This window comes from Fistularia commersonii, chromosome 11 (assembly GCF_037954325.1).
Source record: "Fistularia commersonii isolate RoL2024-O1a breed Wild chromosome 11, RoL_Fcom_v1.0, whole genome shotgun sequence".
Lineage (NCBI taxonomy): Eukaryota > Metazoa > Chordata > Actinopteri > Syngnathiformes > Fistulariidae > Fistularia > Fistularia commersonii.
The window spans coordinates 1,420,561-1,443,011 of record NC_141294.1 but is presented as its reverse complement, the minus strand read 5'-3'; the positions used below and the strand labels follow the sequence as shown (position 1 = coordinate 1,443,011).

The following is a 22,451-nucleotide window of genomic DNA, read 5'->3' as shown; positions in this document are numbered from 1 at the left end:
AAAATCACACAAAAATGATCGATAGAAATCAAATGTATGAAACCATGCAGGTCTGGATTTGTGTAAAAACAGCATAGGCTGATCCAACGTTGATATAATGTCCTTAAAACAAGTCAAAATGTATCCGTGTTGCTTCCTAAGAGGACACTGATTTCACACAGGTGTGAGTTACATTTTGTTCCCTTTATTTTTTGGAGCGGCATATCTGGAAGCCCTTTGTGGGATTTTATCGTCAGCAATGCAGTGAACGCATCAGTTCGAGGCCCCGTTTATTTATCGTCCCCGAAGGGGAGGCGTGATATTTTGGTGTGTTTGAGGGCAAAGTTCTAATTGGAGTCAGTCGCCGAAAAAAAGTGTCCTCGTTCCTCTCGTGCATCTTTTTTTTTTCCAACCTCCCTCCTTCTGCAGAATTAGGTAGACGTGCAAAACACGAGAGGAGGGAAAGACTCGAGTTACCCAAAGTATGTTTTCCACCCGCCCAAGAGCCTGAACATGGGAGAATATCCCGTTCAAAAACTCACCAAGATATGCCGTGTCGATTGATTATTTGCTTAAGGTTATAGTATCCAAACAAGTGTTGACATTGTTGGGAGAAAAGACAATGTGCACAGGCTGGAGAGTGCATGATTTGTGCAGAGGACAATCACACGCTCCAGTCACCCTGTTCCTTCCCCTTATTGACACCACTTTTTGGCCCTTCTGCTCAATTTCCAATCCTGCCGTCCCTTTTTCCAGTCAGCCGTCCCACCTCGCCACCTCGCTCGTGTCTGGCTCTTTCCCCGCTCCTCCCCCTCGCCCCCCCCCCGCCGCCTTCCCTCCCCCACAATTTCAGGGTCTCAGCTGTTGCGTCCGTGAAAACAAGACACTCGATTATGTCCGCCCCGTCGTCGTCCGAGCCGCATCGGAAAGCTCATACATCCGGCGCGGCGAACATCGACCGAACGATTTCTGATACGAGGCCTCGGGCTTGATAGATGATTGCGTTTGGAAGCCGCTCGCGTCGTGTCGGCGGTTACTGTTGGAGTTTAGCGGCTGATTGATCATTACGATTGGCTCGGAAACAACGGGCCGTCATTGCGGACACGAAGGTCATAAATCTGTCCGTGGGGAGCCGCCCGATCGGGCTATTTGACATCCTGTTTTGACTGAGTTTGAAATAGGTCGGGGTGTCGGAGTTGATTGTTTTTAGGCCTGTCAGACTCTAAGCGTCAGGAGATTTGTGACAATTCCCAGGCTGGGTGGCCGGATGGTCGGGTGTGTTGGAGAGGAAGGTGGGGCGAAAGAAACTCATTGACTCATAAGGGAATGCATCTGGCAGAGAAGTGCTTATTATTAAAGGTGCAAAACACAATTGAACCAAAAATAAAAATAAATGTTCCTTTGCTGGACTCATTTCATGGGGATTATACAGAAACATAAAGCTTGTTTATCATGGGTTACCACACCCCCCCCCCCCTTCCAGAATCATACACCGTTACCATATTGAACCAGCCTCAAAAACATGCAGAATTAGGAGTTTTATTGAAATACGTCCCTAAATAACGCATGTCTTGAGGATGGAATTAGAGACCGGCGGGGGCGACGGCTGTACAAGGTGAGCAGAAATATGCATGACTGAAGAGAAAAGAGGAGAAACGGACAAAGCTGGGCTGAGGAGGGCGGGAGGAGAGTGACGGCTGGTGGGAGGGGGAGGTACAGTGTTGATTGTATCTCATATTTCAAGAGTGGTCCCCCAGATAGATCTCCATGTCAGACCACAGGGCTCTCTGCTGTCGGTGTGTCTGTCACGGCGGCCGGGGAGGGCGGGAGGCTTTCCTGCAGCTCATCGCACATTGCCGGTGTTCTCATTGCTCTTGTGTCCTTCTGCACGTCTTCTGATTGACTTCGTCGCCTCTGCTTCTTTATCGCTGCAAAAAAAACAAACAAAAAAAAAAAAAACAAAAAAAGAAGATTCACTTTACAAGAATGAAAATATGGTGAGCAGCAAATTGGAGAAATGCAGCCAAGCTGGAATTAAATTATCACCACTGACAGCGTGAAGGACATTTATCAAAGGTAAGGTGTTTTTGATTTAAGATTTGTTTGTTTTTTCAGCTTTTGATAGCTGATATATATATATATATATATAAAACTTAATTTAGCAGCAGCAAAACTATTTTAGCTGTACGCCTGATTTTGTATCATTTATGTTTTTGCCAGTGTTTTGCTATCATCAACATCAAATCTCAGTCCGACACAAAATGAACCCACTTTTGAATGATCGCGGGAGATTTTGACAAATTTTCTAAATTGAGAATTAAACTAAATCTGGTGAGGAAGAATGATGCTGTTTATAGAGGCACTTGCTAGCAAAATGGCGTTCAACAAGTGTGAAATGAAATGAGCACGTCTATTATGGCCTTACCTTGATGCTCCCTGATCCCTTTCTATGGATACGGCCTATATTTTACATTTCTTTTTTATTGCTTTTCCTTATTGTGTAAAAACTTAATAGTGAAACAATTCAGTTAAGATTGAATCCAACCTGTTTTTAAGGATGAGCACCTTGTAAGGTGTCATTTTATTTGTTTGATATTTACAGTTCAATAAATCCCTTCTGCTCCTCAGCCGCCGCCGCCGCCTCCATCCTTTCTCCACAACGACTGTTTGATTTATTTATTTTTGTCGCTCCTTAAAATCCGCTCGCGCCTCGATGCTGACGGAGAGAGTCCCCGTCGGCCTGATGTCCTCCGCCGTTGCCCCGGAAAAACCCGCCTCCAACACCATGGGCCCCAAAGAGGTCAGCGCCGGCACGCAGGCCGCCGTTTGACAGCTTAATGTACGATTTGAAGAGAAAAAATATGTATATATAGATAATATTGTGCCGTTGCCGTGGTCTGTCTGATTGAAGTGAAGCTAAGAAACACGAATTAATACGATTAATTTGTTTTAACTTTCCTAAGTCTCCTGATCACCACAGAGGTTCGGGGAAATTAATTCAAGTTGTATTGAAATGCTGCGACGTGTTCGAGGTGTAATATATGGGATAATATTCGCCAGTGTGTGTAACATTTTTCAAATCGACATTAATTATGGAGAGACGAGGTGAGACTCAGCGAAAAGAAATAACACACAGCTGTAAAAGCCTGACTTTTTGCGCGAATAAAATACGAAATCTGTGGGTTTCGACCCGAACAGGTGGAGCTGATCCTTGTGAAGGAGCAGAACGGGGTCCAGTTCACCTCCACCACCCTGGTGGCTCCGGCCCAGTCCGGCCCCGGCAAGGAGGAGGAAAGGGAAACCTGGGGGAAGAAAATCGACTTCCTCCTGTCTGTGATCGGATTCGCCGTGGATCTCGCCAACGTCTGGAGGTTCCCTTACCTCTGCTACAAGAACGGGGGAGGTGAGGCAGAGGACGGGGCCGGGATGAGGGCCGGGATTGCGTTTCTTTTCCAGGGTCCGAAATTAAATGAGGGACTCTGAAAACAAGTGTGTGAGACAAAGCTATCGCCCTTCTTCTTAGAAATAAAAGGCGCGTCGGTGTTGATTCTAACATACTTGCAGAGGACAGGTCTAATTTCTGCATCCGGGTAAAAGGTTATTTTGTGTGCAGGTGTGTGTGTTTCACATCTCTGTGTGTTTTGATTTTTTTTTTTTTTTTTTTAACCCTTCACAGAGATGGACTTTTGTGTGAGAAACCCCACAGCTGCACCAAACAGATGAGCTCTAACAATCACTGTCACTAATTATGGCTGTTTAACATAGAACTCTCATTACGTTTAAAGGCCGGAGCCTCGGCTCTGAGCCACAGAGTCTCCGGTCTTAGTCTTCTTAAACCTGCAGGGAAATATAATGACATCGATCGGAGGTGATAAAACATTTTTTTTTGTTGTTCCATGCATTTATTTTACAGTTAAACATTGTGCAATTAAAAAAAAAAAAAAAGGGAAGAATTGGCAATTTGGGTTCAAGTTCAAATCAAAAATCAAAATGCTCTCATGACTTTGTGCATTACGTTACCTCTTAAATAACTATATCTTTTGTTCAAGTGTTTGAAGAAAAATGCCATGAGCTGCAGTAAAATAATAATAAAAAAAATTATAATGATAACAAAGGAAAAAAAAACAATAATAATAAATAATTAAAATAATAATTACAAATAAAATAAAATAAAATGATGTACTATTTGTGCCCCCGCTTCAATTTAAATACATCTGCAGACCAGAAACTCCATAGTTACACAAAGACCTGGGATCTTCTGCATCCTTCCCATACATCGTATCCCGGCCGTTCCCATGACAACATCATTTGCATAACCTCTCCTGGTCTTGGGGAGGGATGTTGACAAAAAAAAAAAAAAAAATCCTAAACAATCACTTCTGGCTTTTTGACATGTACAGTGCAGCTTTGTGTTTTTCTCTCCTGTGTGTGTGTGTGTGTGTGTGTGTGTGTGTGTGTGTGTGTGTGTGTCTAGGTGCATTCCTGGTGCCGTACTTGTTCTTCATGGTCATCGCAGGGATGCCTCTGTTTTACATGGAGCTTGCATTGGGACAGTATAACAGAGAGGGGGCAGCAGGGGTCTGGAAGATTTGCCCCATATTTAAAGGTAAGATGAAACCTGCCCGAGCATTTACGACTTCACGAACGCACAAAACAGTCCTGGAGCCTCGACCCCTGCACGCGCACGTCTTTTCATGCGCGTTCATGCGTCTACCTTTCCCTGTCCGTCTGTCTGATAACACACTTTCCTCAATATCTCCGTCCCCACCTGCTCGTCCGCCCGCCCGACCAACTACACGCCACTTTCCTTTTGTTTGCCCGTCTCCGCGTTGAGCTGCGACAGCCATTGTTTATCCACCCAGAACATCAGGTTTGGGCGGCACTCAGATGGAAAGCAAATGAAAATTAGGCTTTTAGACTCTTGTCCTGATTGTCCACGTTCGTCCCTCAAACACCGGCTGACACTCTCTCCGCAGGTACTTTTCAACACATGGATAAGCAAAGCGCTGTTCGGGAGAACGCCGTCCCAACTAATGGAGACGCAAAATCTCAAAAATCTCACGCCCTTATTTGGACTTGCCAACCGTGTCTTTAATAATACGACCAACTTCAAGTAAATCAAATTATCATCGACATCTGACATGAATTTCAAGATACTTTGGAAATATCTCATGCACGCCATCTGTTGCATCAACGCTGCTCTTTTCCCCACATCACTTGTTTGCTGATCCAACGGAGCTCTTAAAAAGTGTGTGCATACCCCCCCCTTGCGTTCATCTGGGTTTGTGTGTGTGTGTGTGTGTGTGTGTGTGTGTGTGTGTGTTTGAGCTTGCGCCCACTGTGTGAGAACATGTGTCGTCTGTCAGGAACCCGCTGAGGACATTGACATTTTAATCACATGCTCTCTCTCTGTCTCTCAGCAGGGGGATAACAGTAATTATCCCAACACACACACACACACACATATGCTCATATTGACAGTAATTATTCTGATCAACAAGTTGGTTTCCTCTCAGGATCAATGCATTTGAAGAAAGGGACAGGGAAGGCGAGGCGGCTGGAGATGGAGAGATGACATGGCTGCACGCTGTTCTATTAAAAGGAGTCTCTCCCGAACAAATGTCACATCCACGCTATAAAGCGATCAATAACAGACAGACGCGGTCATGCCTTTTCGCAAAGGTTAACAATTACATCTCGCCTTAGAAGAGTGGACGCTGTTTAAGGTTTACAGAAAGGGTAGATGTATTGATAGCGAGGGCGTGACGAGGCCATCTTCAGATCTTTCCCCGCCGGGAGCTGCTGTTGTCGTGCCGAGCTCGACTTTTGCGCTTTCCGCCGCTCGCTCTGCGGGCGCCATCTGTCGCCGCCGTCACTCACAGCGTCTCGCCGACAAGGTGATCCGTTCCCGGGAGCGTGTGAATATTCCAGAGCGTCACCCGGACGCCGCCCAGAGTCCCGAATTCGGGCAGAATGGGTTAAACCCCCTTTAATAGGGGACATTAAAACAACACAATATCACACTTGTGTGAAATCAAACTGTCCACTCATTCATTTGGCTTTGTTTTGATGACATTACGTCACAGTTGGTGTGTTTTTCCACTTTCATTTGGAGCGTGACCCCCAAATCCAGACCTTCCATTGTGCGATTTTGTCGTCAGCGCATTCATAAGAAAATTTCATTCATTCAGATCTCGGACGTTTTCGTTTCGTGTTCCTTTATTTTTTTGGAGCAGTGTATAGTGAGACCGAGAAAAGAAAAAAAAAATCGACTTAGTAGAATTTTTTGAAAAAAAAAAAAAAAATCCACACACCAAAAATTCTCCAAAAAGAAAAAAAAAAAAGATTTATTACCATATAACAAAAAAATCATTCTCGCATGCATGAGTTTTGGATCAGGCTCTTCCTCAGATGCTTACCGGAGATAAAACTCCAAAATACATGCACGGAAAGGGAAGGGTTGTGTTCTTTAACCTCTTTCTTCTGGGAACGCTTGAGTTCCCTGACCTCCTCTATCTGCTCCCCGGACAGGCGTGGGCTTCACCGTGATCCTCATCTCCCTCTATGTCGGTTTCTACTACAACGTCATCATCTCCTGGGCTCTCTTCTACCTCTTCTCCTCCTTCACCGGCGAGCTGCCGTGGGTTCACTGCAACAACACGTGGAACAGCCCCAACTGCTCGGACTGGGCCGACAACATCAGCGTCAACGATATTTACAAGACGGGTCCGGCCCAGGAGTACTTTGAGTAAGTCGGTACTTCCGATCACCTCTCTGTGGACTTGGGGATTATCGTGTTTTCAGGAAATACTTGATGGACGGACTTGTTCAACCAGAGATGATAAGATAAGATGCGCCGTTTTGCTGCCGTTGTAGTTTGGCTTTTAATTCTTGGGCCATTTGTTGTTTTTCTGGAAGGCTAACTTTAGCATACTTTGCTCCGTGTCTGGTGTCAGATTGCACTCTTTGACAACCGACGCCACCTCACAACACAAAAAACAAACCATTTTTTCTCTTTGAAGCACAAACATGTATTCCCCTTCCCGTCTTCCTTGAAATAGCCTTCCATCGCCATCAGCTTTTCTCTCCTTGGACATTTAGTGAGCATCTGTATTTCTTAATGCCACTCGTTGAAAATCGCGTCGATGTGGCTACACTGCGATCCAATGGCGGGACGCCGTCACTTTGTTGTTAACGTGATCAGCATGAACTGTGGGGAATGTAGTTTATAGTCAGTGCATGCGTTTGACTTAATTTTGTGACGATCAGACCTTTTTTAGACGTCGTGTCGGACCACATTCGGCCCGCAGGCCTTGAGTTTGACACGTTTGCCACAGGAGAAATTTGTGGTCACAGGAGCGCAACAATAACAATAGATATGACTACAAATATTAAATAGACATATAAATAGAAGAAATACGTGACAGTGACAGCAAGGATAAAAATAAATAACAGAATGAAAAAAAAAAACCAGTAACAAGGGAAAAATTGGATGAATAGAATGAGAATGGAGTGACAACAACAAGGATAAAAAAAATAGAAAACGGAAAGGACGGTAATCACATGAATCACAAAGAGTCTGACGGGATGAACATTTAGCAACAGCTAAATCTTAAGGTTACAAATTTTAAAGCTCGACAAAATGACGCAAAAGTAATCCAAAAATTGTGTAATTGCACCATAACCATAATATTGGATGCTTATTTCAAAGCAGTGATTAAACTCGAGTTGGCTGGCTTCGTCACAAACTCTGCGAGTGTAAGAATAGCAAGGCTTCAGTCAGTCATGTATTCAGACGGGAACATCAGGTGTGTTCAGGTGTTCCCTGGGTATCATCGGCGGCCCGCGGCGCCGGCCAGGTGTCCTCCATCCCGTCGAATGAGAGGTTGTTTTGTTGTGACAGTCGAGGCATTTCACGACATCGTGCTATTTCCGCGGCGCCAGCTGCGGACGCCACGGTATGAGGTATCAGGAGACTCCATCTCAAAGAAAGCAAAGTTGACTCCCATGATTGCAAATTTTACTTTGCTTAAACTGCGCATCATGCAAACCTTTCGCTTTTAATCCGGCAACTTTCCGGCTAAATCCCGGATTTGACGATGAGGTTTGCTATGTTTACCGAATCACCTCAGCAGGCTCTTCAATTCAGTTCATGGAAGGTTTGGAGAAACAGTTCTGAAACAGATCCGTCCGGAAGCTCTGTTTAGTTACTGGCAAGCAGGCACGCCGGGTCAAAGTGGAATTTTGTTTCTTGCTATGTCGGTCGCGGGGCCTTTCCGTCTTCCTAGCACGCTTCGGAGAACATGTCCCGGTTCCGGCGCGGGTGCTCCTCGGGGATCGACGACCGCGGCGACTCAGAAACGGGGATATTTTCCAAAAATAGGCGAGCTCTCGGGATGGGAAGCCTTGCAGATGATCCAGTATGAACTCGGGGTTATGGAGTCCGCGCGATGCATTCAATATGTACTGCACAAATGATGATATACAGTGTGGAAAAGATGGATGCGTTCCTCATCCCTTCCAAATGCACAACAAATCACCGCAAACGTCCGAGTACGAACGATGACGTGAGTATCTTCCGTCCTGCAGACGGGGCGTGTTGCACATCCAGGACAGCAACGGTATCGGCGATCTGGGTCGTCCGCGTTGGCAGCTGACCTCGTGTCTGGCGGTGGTGATCGTTCTGCTTTACTTCAGTCTGTGGAAGGGAGTGAAGACCTCTGGCAAGGTAGGGGTCGCGCTCATTGTTGTCAAAATCATTTTATTAGCCAAATTTAATCATGTCAGAGTCCAAATGTAACCAAAGAGGCCATTCCAGGTTTTTCAGGAGGGGAAATATTTCCGTGCACCTCTTAATCCACCACATAGTTGTTGACAGTTGTGTGTATAAAAAGTTGATGTGATCGTGCGTGGCCATATGAATGCGCAGCTGTTCTATACACGCATGTGTGTGTGTGTGTGTGTGTGTGTTTGCCCTTCGTGAACCTCCCAGGTTGTGTGGATCACCGCCACCATGCCCTACGTGGTCCTGACTGTGCTGCTGCTCCGGGGAGTCACTCTGCCCGGAGCCATGGATGGCATTAAGGCTTACCTCTCCGTGGATTTCCTGAGACTCCGCGATGCCAAGGTGAGCTGCGACAGGCGACGAGGAGGAACGGCGAGGTTAAAGAAGAAGATCGTCGGGGTCGGAGGTGTTGCACAGGAAGGAGGACGGGGTTCGGGTGCAAAGATTGAGTCTAGGATACGTCAAAATGCACTGACATTTTAAATTTTGGGGTCCAGTTACTTTATCACTCGGACTGACAGTGATAAAGTAAAAAATCAAATAAAATGAAATATTTCGACAGGAATAAATTCATCAATTTAATTAATTTTAAAAAGGCTTTGTATTTATGTCATGGTATGATATTACAAACAATTTACATTTGATTTTTCTGAAGTAAAAAACAGCTTTTTCCACTTTTGCAGATTTTTAATTCAGTTTCCTGGTACTTTAACCCACCAATCGTTTACACACATAAGCAGTATTTACGTCTCGTCTGCATTTGTTTTGGCATCAGCTGCACTCCGATTTGGCCATCTTCATTACTTCTCAGCCAAAGTATTTGGATCACAAGTAAAATCATTTGCTTTTTCAACCACTAGTGGGCACAAAACATGAGAGATGTCAGTATTTATTCTTTTTTTCTTCCCATTTCCAAACTGCAATGAAAAGGCATTTTATTTAAGATATGTTAGAACAGGGAAATAAAAATCACATCTAGTCCGCACGGGTAAATGGCATTAACGCGGAATATTTTGGTGGAAAATTTGATCGGGCAGATAAGTCCGTCTTATTGCTTGCTTTATTCCCACTTTCCAAGAATCATGCGATCCAGCTTAACAACACCATTTTTTTTTTTATTACCTTAATAGCAAAGGAGCTCCGTGAGAAAGCGTGCATGACTAAAGACTCAGTTATGGCAAATGAGAGAGAAAGCAAGAGGGGTTAGATGGAGAGATGCATGGCAGCAATTGGAGAATTAGATTAGATAGATGCATGGAGCAGTAATTTGCAAAATTACCCCCCGTATTCACGAGCGTCTTTCATCTACCGCCGTTGAATGAGTTTCCTGCAATTATCCCTAATAATGGCTTTTTTCCTCTGCTGTGCCTTTTGTTTACCGCTTCACACAAGTGTGCTTTTTCTGTCGCTCCCTCAGGTTTGGATCGAGGCGGCGACGCAGATCTGTTTCTCGCTGGGAGTAGGGTTTGGTGTGCTAATCGCCTTTTCCAGCTACAACAAATTCAGCAACAACTGTTACAGGTACAGACGCGCACGCACGAGTCCGGGAGAGGTTGTCAAAGACCGACGTGCGACGGGGAGTCACTTCGACACACAAACAAACACGCACGCAGCTGTAAACGCACACAAGAGCAGCAGGTGAATTACAATAACCTTTTGAAGCGCCGTGAAACCCGCTGCGTCTTTGACACCATGCCGTGCGACACACGGTGCAAACACCGATTGTAAATAATCGCAGATTGCTCGGCTCTGCATTTGCTAGTTCGTTATTTCGTTATTTCCAGTATTTTCATTTCATAACAGTACACGACAATTTTTCCTTTATCATACTATTGTGCACTCCTTACCTCACTTGTTACTAAGACGCTTATAGTTTTATCACTTGTTTACTAAGACACTTTATAGTTTCACTGAGATAGTTTATAGTTTATTTTATTTCTAATTCTGCCTTTTCTTTTTATTATTTATTACTGTTATATTTTCTGTAACTCTGGCACAACAATTTCCTTCGGGATTAATAAAGTTGTTCTTATCTTATCTTATCTTATCTTATCTTATCTTATGTTTACTAAGACACTTTATAGTTTCACTGAGACACTTTATAGTTTATTTTATTTCTAATTCTGCCTTTTCTTTTTATTATTTATTACGGTTATATTTTCTGTAACTCTGGCACAACAATTTCCTTTGGGATTAATAAAGTTGTTCTTATCTTATCTTATCTTATCTTATCTTATCTTATCTTATCTTTCCTTTTTTTACTTTTTGGAATAACTGACTCGTGAAGCTGTTCAACCTTTCCCGTCGAAATATCCAGAACGGGACGTTGAAATTTCATAAAAATTGAATCCCTTTTGAACTTCTAAAGGTCATGTTTGTTTCCGTGTCGCAGGGACGCCATCATCACCAGCTCCATCAACTCTTTGACCAGTTTCTTCTCGGGATTTGTGGTTTTCTCGTTTCTGGGTCACATGTCCTACAAGCACAGCGTCCCTCTGAACAAGGTCACCGGGGACGGTACGCTGCGTTTTTATGCCGTCTTAAAGTATAATATTTCAACGTTTGTTTTCTATCTTTTAGAATTTTCCACCAATCATTTTCAGTATTGCACCTTGCATCCCTGAAATTCATTCCCCCTTCGCTGATCCGCCTTCACCTTTTTCCTCCCCGAAGTCGGGCAGACGGTGCGCGAGCGGAGGGGGTTTGGCATTTTAATCCGTCAGTTTCACCGCCCGAGTCGTGCGATTTGCAACCGCGATAAATCATCGGCGCTTTCGCCCGCGGGATCTGAGGGCTCGACGGGTTCGCGTTTGCGCCTTAAAAGAAATTTAATGTAAGCAGCGCTTTCCTCTCTGCGGGGAAAAGTTTATCCCGGAGGCCGGACGTCCTTTTGCCGCTCCAGGACGACGACCTGCACAAACTAACTTTCCGTTGCTACCGGGGTCGCCGACTCTGTGACGGTGATATTAAAATCCATTAAACGATATTCTCTTTAATATAGACCAAGCAATGCTTTAGCAGAGCCGCGCTAACTTTAAAATGGGCCTGGATCACGAACATAAACGACATAAATAACACCCTGTTTAATAATGCCTCAGTTTTGAATCGCTCTATTTTGATCCGTTGTTTTTTTTTCCCCTCTTCTTTCAGGTGCCGGTTTGGTGTTTGTCATTTATCCAGAAGCCATCGCGACATTGCCGGGGTCGTCCGTGTGGGCCGTCATCTTTTTCATCATGCTGTTGACTCTAGGGATCGACAGTGCCGTGAGCAATACTCACTCATTGCTGTTAATTTGGAAACGTAACATTACATTTGTTGATTTCGCTCGAAAACGACGGTCGTGACCTCCTTCCCCCGGCTTTTAAACAAACAAACAAAAACAACTCAGACGCTTTTTTTTCATGCATAAAATAGACACTCGAGGGGATCATTTCAGCGGGACTAAAAAGTAGCGGCGTTGCTTTCGGCTTCGGGGCGGCGGTGCGATTCCTGGCCGCTCCTGTTCGCGAGAAGTCCACTTGCATGGACTTTTCTTGGAGATATCAACACCATCTCATTAGGATGAAGCATCAGAGCTGACAGGACTCATAAAGTGGCTCTGCAGACTCTCAGGTATCGTTTTTTTGGTTTGGTTTTTTTTTTGTTTTCCCCCCACGCCGTCTTCTTCTAGATGGGCGGGATGGAGTCTGTGATCACGGGGCTGATCGACGAGTTCAAATTCCTTCACAAGCACAGAGAGCTGTTCACCCTCTGCATCGTCATCGCCACCTTCCTCATATCTCTGTTCTGTGTCACAAATGCAAGTATTTGCATTATTATTAATCCATTATAATCAAACAACCATCAGCACCGCTAGCTTTCCGAAGCTAAATGAGACGTGACCAGGTTGTTCGAATATAATATCCACATTATGGTGCAAATTATGAATTTACTTTTATTTATTCATTACTCTCTTTTCTCTCTCTTGCTGTTTCCCAAGGGTGGAATCTATGTTTTCGCTCTGCTGGACCACTTTGCAGCCGGGACATCGATTCTTTTTGGAGTGCTTATTGAAGCCATCGGCATCGCCTGGTTTTATGGTGAGAAATTGACAGCGGGGGGAAAAAAAAATAGGCGTTTTATATTTTCATGGCGACGCCATATTAGGAGGTTGATGAGATATCTGCGGCTGAGTGTTTGCTGCGCTTTGGCCGAACACACTTCTATTAGTGCTGGAAAAGTGTTGACTTCCGCACGTCTCTGACCGGTGCCGTCTTTTTCCTGCTTTGGATGTCGGCGGTTCATCAGCGGTTCATCATAGCATCAGTTAGAGCAGGAGTGTAGAACTCATTTTCACCGAGGGCCACATCAGAAGAATCAGAATCAGAAAAAACGTTATTTGTGCCCGGGGGGAAAATGGGGTAGCAGCATCACAGTTATAAAATGAAATAAAATAAAATAAAATAAAATTAAATAAAATTAAATAAAATAAAAAAAAAAAAAATAAATAAATAAATAAATAAATAAAAATAATTAAATGAAGTAAAAAATAAATCAATTGAAATTAAAAAAAGAGAATCATTTTCAGTGAGGAGAAGTATTTGACGCGCTGCTAATTTTTCAGTTTTTCCCACTTACAATGCATGTAGAGGTCTGTCATTTTTATCATTGATGCTCTTCAACTTTGAGTGATGGAATCTGAAACAAAAATCAAGACAATCACATTGTATGATTTGTAAGTAATTACTTTTTTGCATTTTATTGCATGAAACACACAACTTAATTTCCGGTACAGAAACTTTTTTGGCAATTCTAGCTATCAGACGTTTCCTGTAGTTCTTGAGCGTGTTTGCACTGCAGCAGGGATTCTGGGCCTCTCCTCCATACAGATCTTCTCCAGATCCTTCAGGTTTCGGTGAAGTCGCCGAGCAACGTGGACTCTCGGTTCCCTCCAAAGATTTTCTAATGGGTTCAAGTCTGGATCCGGCCACCACCCACCTTCAAGGCTCTTACTGAGTGAAAGAAGTTGTTGGCCGAGATCTTTGGATCCATCCTCCCCTCCATATGGTGCGGTCGTCCCGTCACCCTTGCACAAAAACATCCCCAAAGAATCATGTTTCCACCTCCATGCTTCACGCTTGGGCTGGTGTTCTTTGGGTTGTACTTTCTTGTGCTTACCTTCAAAAAACAAACCAAAAAAACAAACAAAAACAAACAAAATCAGTAACTGATCAATGAGTTTTCATGTTAATCTGCAAATATTTCATGAGGTACCTTGAGCGCTTCTGCTCGTGAATGCACTTTATTATTAATCAACACCTTTAGAAGCAACCTTTCTCTCTGCATATGTATTTTTTTTTTTATTCTGTGTGAACGCCCGACTGCTTTTTGAAACACCAGCAGACATAAAACATTATAAGAGCAATCTGAAGGTCAGGGAAAAAGACCGATCTGAACTCCCGTCTTTACTTTCTTTTCACATGTCCGCTCGGCTGAGGGATTCATCGGGGGCTAAACACTAACCGGGCCTGAGGCTCTGGGTCTGCATATTGCCCCACTTTAGCGGGTCCTGACCTTGGCAAGCCAAATAAATCAAGCCCGAGGCCTCGCCGGGCTTTTTCCCCGTCCTCATAACTGCCGACAAGTACCTTTAACCCCCGGCCGCCGTGGTCTTTCGTTCTGCCGTCGACAACAAAAGTATATTCGGCGGCCCCGCCTGGCCGTCGGCCTCAATAAATTCCTCCTCAGCGAGAGATGCCCTGCGGGCGGGGAGGCGAAGGAAACGTCCAGTCAGTGGTGTGAGAGATGGGAAAGTATTAGAAGGCAGATATGAAATAATGCAGTTTCGATCGGCCGGCGAGGAGTCATTGGCGCCCAATTGCCACGGTACGGATCGTGGATATTGATAGTTGGCGTGGTGATCCAACTTGATTTACATATTAAACTCATGAACTTTTATTATCTGATTGGACGGTAAATGATCAAAGATTTTTTTTTTTTTTTTTTAACACTGCAGTAAATTCTAAGCTTGCATTGTGAAAGTGCTCTTAGTGGGCAACAATACTCCTCATACCATATGCAAAATGACAATTTTCATGACAAATATGTGCAATTACTTCCGTGCAATCACCGTTTACACTGTAAATATGAAGTCTTGATTATATATATTCTGGTTGCTTATGCCATATTTCCTAAAGACACCATAATCGATATTTATACACATGTAAAATGCATATTTACAGATGGAGGATGTTTTCCTGTGCACTACAGTAACTTTAAACAATACCTTGCACATTCATAGATGATCGTTTTTTTTTCTGTATTCTTCAGTTGCTATAATAGTTGGTTGCAAAAGTACATTTTTAGCTTTTTTTTTTTTCTTCTGGCTTCACTCCACTTCTTCTCTTGTCTCGTATGCAGTTTTCCCATCATTCTGCCTGACTCCTATTTCTTTGTGTTTTGAGAGTTTCATTTATAATTTATCTGCTGATTGGGAATTGAAATAAAGAAAACTCCGTCTCACCTATTTTACCAAACAATGTGCCAAAAATAAAAACCTTGTATATCTTGATACATCAAGTTGCATAGCAACAATCAGCAAAAGGATGCTTTGCCATGAACATCATGGAAACGTTTTTAATAAAAACTGTCCGTTTCAGGGGTGGACCGTTTCAGCGACGACATCGAGGAGATGATTGGCCATCGGCCCGGCAGATACTGGAGGCTCTGCTGGAAGTTTGTCAGCCCCTGCTTCCTTTTGGTGAGTCCTATTTTCATTATTATGATCGTATTTTTCGCACTATAAGGCGCACTTCAAATCCTTACATTTTCTCCAATATCGGCCTTATAATCCGGCGCACCTTTATGTGTGAATTCTTCTTGCGTTTCCTGACTTCCACCCAGTTCTATGTTCACACTGCGCTTAAAAATCTACCAAAACATTTTAGTGCGATTTTGTACGCAACGTTGTGTTGAAATCGGTCCTCGGTTGAATACGGGTCATAACGTCAGTTGCTAGATAACTAATTGTGTCGCGCTGGAAAAGATCACACTAACTTCAGGTGTCTGCCATCGCTGGAGAAACCAATCAGAGGACAGGACGTGGTACGCTAACCTCCCACGCTTTCACGTACCGCGCTTTAACGGAATATTACTGTACATTTGCGTGTATGAGGACCCCGAAAAATGGCACCCGTGATGAAATGGAAGCGAAATTCAAACCGAAGGCTGTCAGTCAGGCAGTAGATGATGGGATGGAGCAGCTTAGACTGAATTCAAGGGAATGAGATGAGATGAGATGAGATCAACTTCAAGTAAAAACATAACAGTAATAGATAATAGTAGAAAGGAGGAAGAATAAGAAATACAATGAAATATAAATTGTCTTAACTGTTAATTGTCGTTAACTGAAGTGGAAGAAGCGAGCAGATGAACCGCGACGAGTAAAGAAGACCGGACAGCCTTTCGGAGGCAACGAAGCAAGACGGCGGCAGTTACAGGACAAAATCAAACAGTGACAATTTGAACTGTTTTAATAAACTGACTATTTACTTTGGCTTTATATACCGTATGCTTTATCATAAGAAAAAGAATAAGAACAACTTTATTTATCCCGAAGGAAATTGTTGTGCCAGAGTTTCACGTAAAACATAACAATAATAAACAAAAGTAGGAAACTGTATAAACAGTATGAAAAAAAAAAAAAAAAGGAGGGGGAATAAGAAATACAAATAAAACTATAAAGTGTCAAATTCAAGACTATAAAGTGTTATAACCATGCGCCTTATGTATGAAAATAGACCCGTTCATTGCGTCTAATGCAATACGGTGAAAACTCTTGCTCGGAAAGCCGGGTGGACGTAAAGACGCTCGAATCATCACCTCTTATTTTTCTCGGCGATGTCGCGATCCGGCCGAGCTCACGTGCGCTCTTCCGAAAGACAAGCCGCCCGAAACGTCGGACGTTCAGAACATGACCGAACGAGCATACGTGTTCTCAAGCCAAACGTTTCTCGCAGTTCATGGTGGTCGTCAGCTTCGCCACCTTCAACCCCCCGACCTACGGCTCCTACACTTTTCCTCCGTGGGCAAACATACTGGGTTGGTGTCTGGCCCTCTCCTCCATGACCATGGTGCCTCTCTACGCCATCTATAAACTTTGTACGCTGCCTGGAAAGTTTTGTGACGTAAGTGCGCTCAAAAGACCCTTCCCTTTTTTTGTCGCTGAAGATTGAATGTTCGATTTCCGATCGAATTATCGTATGTGGCGTATCTTGAATTCAGAGACTGGCCTACGCCATCACCCCAGAGACGGAGCATCATCTGGTCGACAACGGCGAGGTTCGGCAGTTCACGGTAAAGTCTCGACATCTAACACACGGGTGCATCTGTCCTCGCACAAACACCTTCATTTCTTGATCACGCTCCCTTTTCTTCACAGCTCCATCACTGGTTGGTGGTCTGAAAACGACAGAAAGAGAAAGCAAGAGAGAGAAACAGTAAAAGACGGAGATAAGAGATGAGTGTGTGTGTGTGTGTGTGTGTGTGTGTGTGTGTGTGTGTGTGGGTCCGACGAGCGAGGAAAAACAATAAATAGCCATTTGGATTATTGACGAGGTCGACCGTTAGAGCAGTCGAAAAGTGCCGATAAAACCCGTAGAAAGCGTATCGTGCTTTAATTTCGCCAGCGTCCGTGCCAAGTTGTGCATTGATCCTTTTTTCACCTGTTTTTTTTTTTTTGTTTGTTTTCTTCCCACATCGGTGAAAGGGACTGCGTTAAACAGGAAGCGCTGTTTCTCACTTCCTGCAACTTCCACAACTGCAAAAGTCCTCCTCAAAGAGATGCCATGTAGCTTTTAGCACGTCTGGTATCTTTACTTTGCACTTGGACCGGTGTCGCTCTCGTCGCCCATTCATTCTTTTAAGGAGGCCTTCACACTGTCAAATCCATGTAGACACACAAAACTAGTAAAATCGGAAAAAAAATTGTATTTCTTTGTGACTTGGGGTGAAATAGAACATTAATATTATTTAATGTAATGAAGCTGCTAAATTTCTGCATTGATTCCCAATGTCAAGAAGACTATCCTTCCAAAAAATGGCGTGTTTAAATCGAAAAATTCAGATTATTTTTCTTTTTTTTTTTTTTTATTACTACAAGTATTTTCTTTTTAATGTTAATATTCTAATGTTCGGTCAGGTCTTGCAATGGATGGTTTTACCTGAATCACAAGCCGCATTACTTCTCAAATGGCTCGGTGTAATTCATAGGTTTGAGAGATGATGATGCATTTTGTTTACAATCAAAAGACTATAATGATAAAGAACAACCGCTACCAAAAGGACACGATTCAAAGATCATGACTGGAGTGTTCTGAATTGAGATGGATAAAATGAGGATAATCCCCCCAAAAAAGATGTAAAGACAAACGGAAGTAAATAATGGAGACAGGTCGAAATTAAATATTACCGTTGGCTTTTAGCTGCGAAAAAATCCCTCCAAGTGACGAATCGGTACAATAATTAGTTGGAAAATAAAAAGACTCGTTCCCGGTGAAAGGCTTATTTGAGCAACCAAAGAATAAAATGTACTCGGAAATTCCAATGTTGCTTCTGCACACTGGAACGTCTGCCGAGTTATTGTCTTTGCAGGAGCAGACGATGTGATTGTTGCCACGATACCAGGTCGATGCCGCCCTCGGTTTTAAGCAACTGCCACCGACACCACGGTCACATTCCGCTTTGATAGCGAAATTGTTCATTTATTTATTCTCAAATTGGAGATTTTCTTTTTTTGCCTCTTTCTCGCTCCAACAGGAAGGCGGGGGGGATTTACAAGATATGATTCTCGTGTTTTCTTTTATTTTTTTTTAATTTTATTTTTATTTTTTTCCAGCCAAAAGCATAAAGCTTTAATTTAACCGTTTACAGAGTTTCTGTAAGTATCTCAAGACTGTTTAAAAAAAAAACAAAAAAAAAACAAAACGCTGCTTTTAATTTAATTGCAAGTGGATAGTGTGTCATGTAACGTATAAAGTAAATAAAGTTCCATATCTGTGTGAGTTAACGTGACGTAGAGGGACGTGTATTGTCATGTACTATATGATATTGAATAACAACAACAACAACAACAACAATAAAATGATACATATAGATTATTGCTTTGTTAATGTGAAGTCGATACATATTAGCCTTAAGATTCATAACGACAATTCCATCAGAAAACGACAGTATAAACCCTTCCCTTCAAATTTGTGGTGCGTTCAAAACAGCGGGGGGGAAATGATGTCCCGAACTGTACGCCTGTGCTGCTGTTCTGTGCCTTGTGGTGTTTCTGACTGTATGACTTTGTTTTGTACCGTCAAATAAAATATGAATAATTATATTATCGGGGGCGTCTCTTCCCTATTTTACCTTTTCTCGTACTTTGTTATTGAAAAAGTATAATTACAATTCTCCTCGCCGCTCTCTGTTTTTACCTCACATTGCAGGAATTCTCCGAAGGGTTATTTTCTCATTTTATCTTATTTTAGCCGAGAGGAAATTCAGGCTCGTTGTTTCTCCTGCCGGCCGCATTTAATCATTTATAATTATTTGCGTAGAATCTAGATTGTTTAATTATTCATTTAAAAACAAATATAAACCGCATCGTTCAAAGTCCAAGATGATTCCTTTTGTTTGATCATTAATTGATAACTCGCTTTTTCCCCTTTGACTCTTTGTTTTTTTGCACTCGCTTTTCACCGTCGACTCACATCACCGTCATTAAATCTCAAGTAAAATATTGAATGATTCTAGACAGTATTCAACTGAAACCCACCTTGCCCCGGGCATCATGTAATACTGTAGTTAATATTTACTTTTTTGCAACACAAAACACACATTGGAAAATCTTCACATCCCAAATCTGAATCAAAGAAGCGAAGCTCCAATTCTGCATGGAGGAAACAATCGTTTTAGGAGAAGGGTCAGCATGGCGTCTGAACACACACTCTCCGGTGTCACGCCGCAGATCATATCTAGGGTTAATGGTCGTCCTAAAAGCTTGGGGGTAAAAGCTTGACTAATCTGGACAGCTTTACCATCCAGCTTTAGTCTCTGCATGTGTGTGTGACGTTGACCTTTTGGCAGCGGTGTCGGTGTAAATATAGGCGCGCTCACGATTAGTTATTTATTGTGTAACGGGGAGAGGTTGGAAATGCTCGGGTCGTCCCGACGAAACGTTCGTATCGGATTTTCGCGGCGGCGTTCGGTGAGAACCGCTCGAAGGGTTCCAAAATAAAATATTGGACGAAACCGTGATCGGAGCTGGATTTATCTTAATGTACTCATCGATTTAATCAGTCATCCATTGTGGCCGACTGTCACACAGCAAAATTGATGTGAATCTAAAACGGCTGATTAAAAGACCGTCATCAATGAACCCTCGTTGTTCCAACATTGCAGTGTTTGCCGTCCAAATGTGTGTATCTTGAACGACCTCACCTCTATTTGACAGACACACTTAACAAATGTTCCCCGACCGGTTGCCCGACGTCGTCAGGCGAGAACGATGCCCTTTGAAAGGATCGCTTCTGTAAAAGGAGCCATTTGAACTTTTGATAAACAAGCGATTATGTGCGATGTGATTTCACGTCTTGGCTCCCATTTTGACGCTGAAAGGACACGAGTCGGATTGGAATTTACTCTCCAGATAAGAGAATTCGGGACCTGCCGGAATGACCGGAACCGTCCAAAATGGTGCACGACTTTTCAAATCGCGCTTTTGCATCAGTACGGCCAGCGCTTCTTGAACTACTATGTTTGCATTTTAAACTTATGTGACACTAAAATATTGATGTGACACTATCTGGAAAGAAGGAATTGCGGGTTTGACCGGAACACTTTCAGTGCACATAATGGAGGCATAAAACCTGAATTATAATTAAGGCGAAAATATATTTTAGAATTCGGTTTCTGCAATCAAAACACTTTCGGATGAATATCCCGTTGTTATTTTCAAGGATGCACGTGAATGCAGCTGCGGTGAGTGGGTGAATTCGAATAAAAACACATTTTCGGGGGAAAGTCGGGTTCATATAATTAAAAAGGATTATATTGAAAAAAGGTACAAAAGTGCACATTTGAAACTCCAGAGGCGGAGGGGAGAGACTGGTTGCTGGGTGCACACTGTCCTCTACTGGCAGAAGATGCAACGTGACACAGCAAGGATTTATCTGAGGTGTCAGAAACTCAGACTTTTCCAAATCTATAAAGTGAACAGGCTGCTTGGTTTCATCCAAAAAGTCAACAGACGACCAGAACTGCCTCCTACTCAACATCTCCGAAACTGGACTCGGGCTTTTACGTCCGGCCCGTTCGGCTTATTTTATGCGGCCCGCCAAACTATGTTCTTTGAAATTTTTTAATAAGTATTTTCCATTAATATTGAATTTAGAGACTCCTCATTTTTTCCCTTTAGTTAAATTTTGTATGGATGATGACAATCAAAATATTGTCAGTACTATAATTATTCACTCCGCCTCCTCCGTCCATGACCCAACCATCTCAGTCTGGCTTCTCTGACCTTCTCTCCAAAACATCTAACATGCGCTGTCCCTCTGATGGACTCATTCCTGATCCTCTCCATCCTGGTCACTCCCAAAGAGAACTTCAGCATCTTCATCATTGTGACCTCCAGGTCTGCCTGCTGTCTTTTGGTCATTGTAACAGTTTCTAGTCCAAACATCATCTCAGGTCTCACCACTGTCTTGTACACCTTTCCTTTCATTCTGGCTGAAAGTCTTCTATCTCTTCGTACTCCAGACACTTTTCTCCACCCATTCCAACCTGCTAGAACCCGTCTCCTCACCTCTTTTCCACACTCTCCTACACTCTGGACTGTTGACCCCAAGTACCTGAAATCCTCCAGCTTCTTGATCTCCACTCCCTGTAGCCTCACCGTTCCACCTGAGTTCCTCTCATTCACACACATATATTCTGTCTTCCTGCGACTAACTTTCATTCCTCTCCTTTCCAGAGCATACCTCCACCTCTCTATATTTTCCTCAATCTGTTCTCTGCTCTCACTACAGATCACAATGTCATCCGCAAACATCATGGTCCATGGAGATATCTGTCTCACCACATCTGTCGGCCTGTCCATCACCACTGCAAACAAGAAGGGGCTCAGAGATGATCCCTGATGGAGTCCCACCTCCACCTTGAACTTCTCTGTTACCCCTACAGCACACCGTACCAGTGTCTCACAGCTAGCATACATGTCTTGCACCAGTCTAACATACTTCTCTGCCACTCCAGACTTCCTCATACAATACCAGAGCTCCTCTCTTGGCACCCTGTCATAAGCTTTTTCTAGGTCTACAAGAACACAATGCAGCTCCCTCTGGCCTTCTCTGTACTTCTCTATTAGCATTCTCAAAGCACACACTGCATCTGTAGTACTCTTTATGGGCATGAAGCCATACTGCTGTTCACAAATGCTGACTTCTACTCTCAGTCTAGTTTCCACTACTCTTTCCCATAACTTCATTGTATGGCTCATCAACTTTATCCCTCTATATCCCTCAATAGTTCTTCAGGCGTCTTCTCACTCTCTTAGATCCTGTAGAATAATCGAGTCAGAAACTCTACCGCTGCCTCTCCTAGACACTTCCACTCCTCCACAGGTATGTCATCAGGACCAACTGCCTTTCCACTCCTCAATGCC

At 43.3% G+C, this 22,451-nt stretch overlaps 1 protein-coding gene across 1 annotated transcript; it reads left to right on the top strand.

Annotated features, from left to right (window-relative positions):
• Positions 1 to 957: 957 nt before the first annotated feature.
• slc6a3 (solute carrier family 6 member 3) lies at positions 958 to 19,093 on the top strand. The gene is made up of 16 exons (XM_086156026.1): positions 958 to 2,055; positions 2,608 to 2,779; positions 3,178 to 3,382; positions 4,454 to 4,585; positions 6,511 to 6,727; positions 8,569 to 8,707; positions 8,972 to 9,106; positions 10,182 to 10,285; positions 11,157 to 11,281; positions 11,915 to 12,027; positions 12,435 to 12,563; positions 12,744 to 12,843; positions 15,403 to 15,503; positions 16,762 to 16,929; positions 17,027 to 17,098; positions 17,184 to 19,093. The coding sequence occupies exons 2-16, from the start codon at positions 2,693 to 2,695 to the stop codon at positions 17,205 to 17,207; spliced, it is 1,851 nt and encodes a 616-aa protein (XP_086012152.1). The 5' UTR covers positions 958 to 2,055; positions 2,608 to 2,692; the 3' UTR covers positions 17,208 to 19,093.
• Positions 19,094 to 22,451: the final 3,358 nt, after the last annotated feature.